The following is a 3,372-nucleotide window of genomic DNA, read 5'->3' as shown; positions in this document are numbered from 1 at the left end:
ATTTGGTTGATGTAATTATTACTTTGAGGGAGGAAAGAGATAAATACAGAAAATGAACGATATGGAAAGGCATGCCTCACTTGTATTAAGGATTTGAGAAAAGGGCCACAGGAAGCTTTGGGAGATAGAGCTCTTTAAAGAGCTTACAGGCTAAAGATTTTCCATTGTTAGTTTAATTTCAATGTATTTTCTTTTGGAATCATGTTGATTTGTAAACCACTTTTGCCTTTGCCGTATGCAGTGGGAATACAAAGTATAGGATCACCTTCTCTAATCTTATAGCTTCAAATTGCATTCCAAGTTTTGACCATGTTATTTTAGGAAATGTAAGTTGAATTGAAGGACATCAGATTTTATGGAGCTTGAAAGTCACCGAATAAGTAGTTGATGATAATCTCTGCAGATTATTGCTCTGACTTTCCAGAAGGCAACTGTGCAGATTAACCTGAGACATGTCATTTTTCTTCCAACTTTTACTAACCTTGAAAAACATAGCTTTTACTATTTTATTCCTTTTTCTTGTAGGATAAATCATTACCAGCAAAGGCTGCAGTCCTTATATTTTAAGAAGAAGTTTGCTGAGAGAGTTGCTGAAGTTAAACCAAAAGTTGAAGGTAAAATATGGGCTCAGGGTAATTGTTTTGTGAGTCAGAGTTTGATGAAACTTAAAATGAAAACACTCAAGGAAGCCAACTTCTTTTGAACTGAATCAAAGTGCAAGGAACCTTCCTATTATATTTGAAATAAATATTTGAAACAAGGAAAATCTTTTAAATTTTGTTTTAAATTTTGAAGGAAACAATGGTGACAAGGGACATGGATGGAATATCATGCTAGTGAAAATAGACTGTGACCTTAAATCATAAATATTTTAATTTGATGAATTATTAAAGGATAAATGCCATTGGTGAGAAGAACATCAAGTAGTTGAGATGTTCTATGAATTGTTCATAGAATAGGAATTGTGTATGTCTAGTGTAATGAAAAGAAAGACTAGGGGTGACAGGATAGCAGTGTTCCAATATCTCAGGGGCTGCCACAAAGAAGACAGTCAATCTATTCTCCAAAGCCCCAGAAGGCAGGACAAGAAGCAACGGACAGAAACTAGTCAAAGAGAGAAGCAACCTAGAACTAAGCTACATTTAAACACTTTTTTAACAGTACTTTTCAACCTGTCGTACATGTACCACCTGCCAGGTGCCGAAGTACCACCAGTGGTATGCGTACCACATGTTGAAAAAGCACCGGACTAGAAGGCCTCCAAGGTACTTTCCAACTATGTTATTCTGTTCTAGGATCTAAAACACATGTGTCAAAATTATCACACAGACTAGTCAAAGTGGATTTTTTTAATGGTCATTTTTATTAGCAAATCTTCTAACTCTTTTCACCTTCTTTTCTAACTTGGTTGTTTTATAAGGAGTTATTTGAATGACATTTGTAATTTTCATTTTTTTTTTAAATTGTTATTTTTTTTTCCTTTCTGTCAACTCTGTGATCATTTCTTGGGTAACTTCCTTTCTGTTTGTGAAATTCCAGCTGCTTTGTAAATCATTCCATTAAACACATATTAGTGCTATCTAGTCACCATCGTATAGTCTGACCAGATCTTCTTCTATTTGCCCTTTCTAGCAATTCAAACTGCTTCCATCCAAGTATTCCAGAGCAAAAGTCTAAAGCAGCTGCTGGAAGTGGTTTTGGCTTTCGGCAACTACATGAACAAGGGCCAGAGAGGGAATGCTTATGGCTTTAAAATTTCTAGCCTGAACAAGATTGCAGATACCAAATCCAGCATTGACAAGTAAGCAGCTTTAAGCATGTGCTCATTTTCTGGGGGATAAGGGGGTGTTAAGAGATTAGTTTCCTTTTGGGCAGCAATAAAAACAATAATAACCCCCTTATATTATATACAAGCATGTGGTTTATGCCGTTCTTGCCCAATTGTTGCTGGGCCAAAGGCCATTCTTTCCATCTATCTTTCCATCCATCAGTTGTATGACTCCATGACTCCTGGTATTTTACAATAATAAAAACCGAACATATATAGTAACATTTAGGAAAACAAAGTACAAATATATAGTAGCACCAAATCTCACTGAGGAACATCACATTTTGGAAGCCGTGAAGCACAACTCCATCTAGGCAGCTTCTCAAAAGACTACCCAAACTATCTGATTTCAAGATGTGGAACATCAGTCTGACTTCAAGAAGGAAGTGATTCTATGAATCACAACACAGAAAGGCACTATTTCTGAGCCCCTGCAAATCATCTTTGTTGTCAGTCAGGAATCCTTAATATCCCCAACCAAGACAAACAAATGAGTCAGGAATTAATCCTGCACATTCCTAGGAATGAAACCATTTGGGCTTGAAAAGTTAAAACATTTTTAATTATGATGTATCTAGGCCTGATGGAAGCCAGTACATTTCCTGCAATACATGTGTTCAATTAATCAACTAAAACAATAACAATAGTAAAAAATAAAAATAAAAGACAGAACAATACATTGTGATTGATGGTGGATTAACAGTTAAAGTTGGCCTAATTTTACATACTGCACAGCAGAATTTGACCACATTCAGAGAAACTACTTCATACTGATCTGATAATGGTAGTTGCACATAAAAAGATAGGCATTTCCCAGATATTTTATTAAGTCAGGTGTTATGAATTGAGTCCCTTAATCCTTATATAATATGCACTATAGCAAAATGAGCTATAGTTTCAATGGCCTCTTGTCCTCAGGGATACAGTCTCAGCTCATATGTATTTTTTTGTGTCGGCCAACCAAAACTGCTATGGGAAGAGTGTTGCAACACGCTAAGGTTAATGCCCTTCAGATTTTGGGGACAGTTATTTGATATAAATATCTCGTTGTTTTAAAGGGGGGAGTTTAACGGCTCAAATAAATATTCTGGGAAGAGCAGCCTAATCTTGTCACATGTTATATGGCTATAACTACTCTCAGTCACCATAATGCAACCTCTTGCATTCTGCATCAATTTTAATCTCCAAGAGTCTTAAAAGAGAGACTTACTGTATGTAAAACAAGTTATGGTAGGCTATCCTAGTAGTAATGGGAGCATACGTTACTACCATTATGTCCTCTTGCTCCATGTAAGGTCACAACTGACATATCAACCAAAATCAGAAAAACAGTTTTCTTTTACTCTTTCAGCAGTAACTGTTAATCCAGGAGGACACTTGGTTACAGGCCTCATCTTTCAAGGAGATTACCATGTAGTCCAGCATAATAATCAGAATGGATAGAATAAGATCCAGACCATCAAAGCTTCCAGGCATCTGGTCAAATGTTCCATATTTCCAGCTCTGTCTAGGATGGGGAGTTACAGAGTGGTACATTTAGTATA

At 36.2% G+C, this 3,372-nt stretch overlaps 1 protein-coding gene across 3 annotated transcripts in view; it reads left to right on the top strand.

Annotated features, from left to right (window-relative positions):
- The window catches only part of DAAM1 (dishevelled associated activator of morphogenesis 1), a 99,870-nt gene that overhangs the window by 83,997 nt on the left and 12,501 nt on the right, over window positions 1-3,372 (top strand). For all 3 annotated transcript variants that reach the window (XM_015823828.2, XM_015823827.2, XM_015823829.2), the window contains 2 exons: window positions 526-614; window positions 1,633-1,801. In XM_015823828.2, the coding sequence (XP_015679314.1) occupies window positions 526-614; window positions 1,633-1,801 (258 nt within the window). The remainder of the gene's footprint in view (window positions 1-525; window positions 615-1,632; window positions 1,802-3,372) is intronic.

Source organism: Protobothrops mucrosquamatus, unplaced genomic scaffold (genome assembly GCF_001527695.2).
Source record: "Protobothrops mucrosquamatus isolate PMUCROS unplaced genomic scaffold, P.Mucros_1.0 scaffold2004, whole genome shotgun sequence".
NCBI classification, from domain to species: Eukaryota; Metazoa; Chordata; class Lepidosauria; order Squamata; family Viperidae; genus Protobothrops; species Protobothrops mucrosquamatus.
This window is presented reverse-complemented; position numbering and strand designations above follow the sequence as displayed.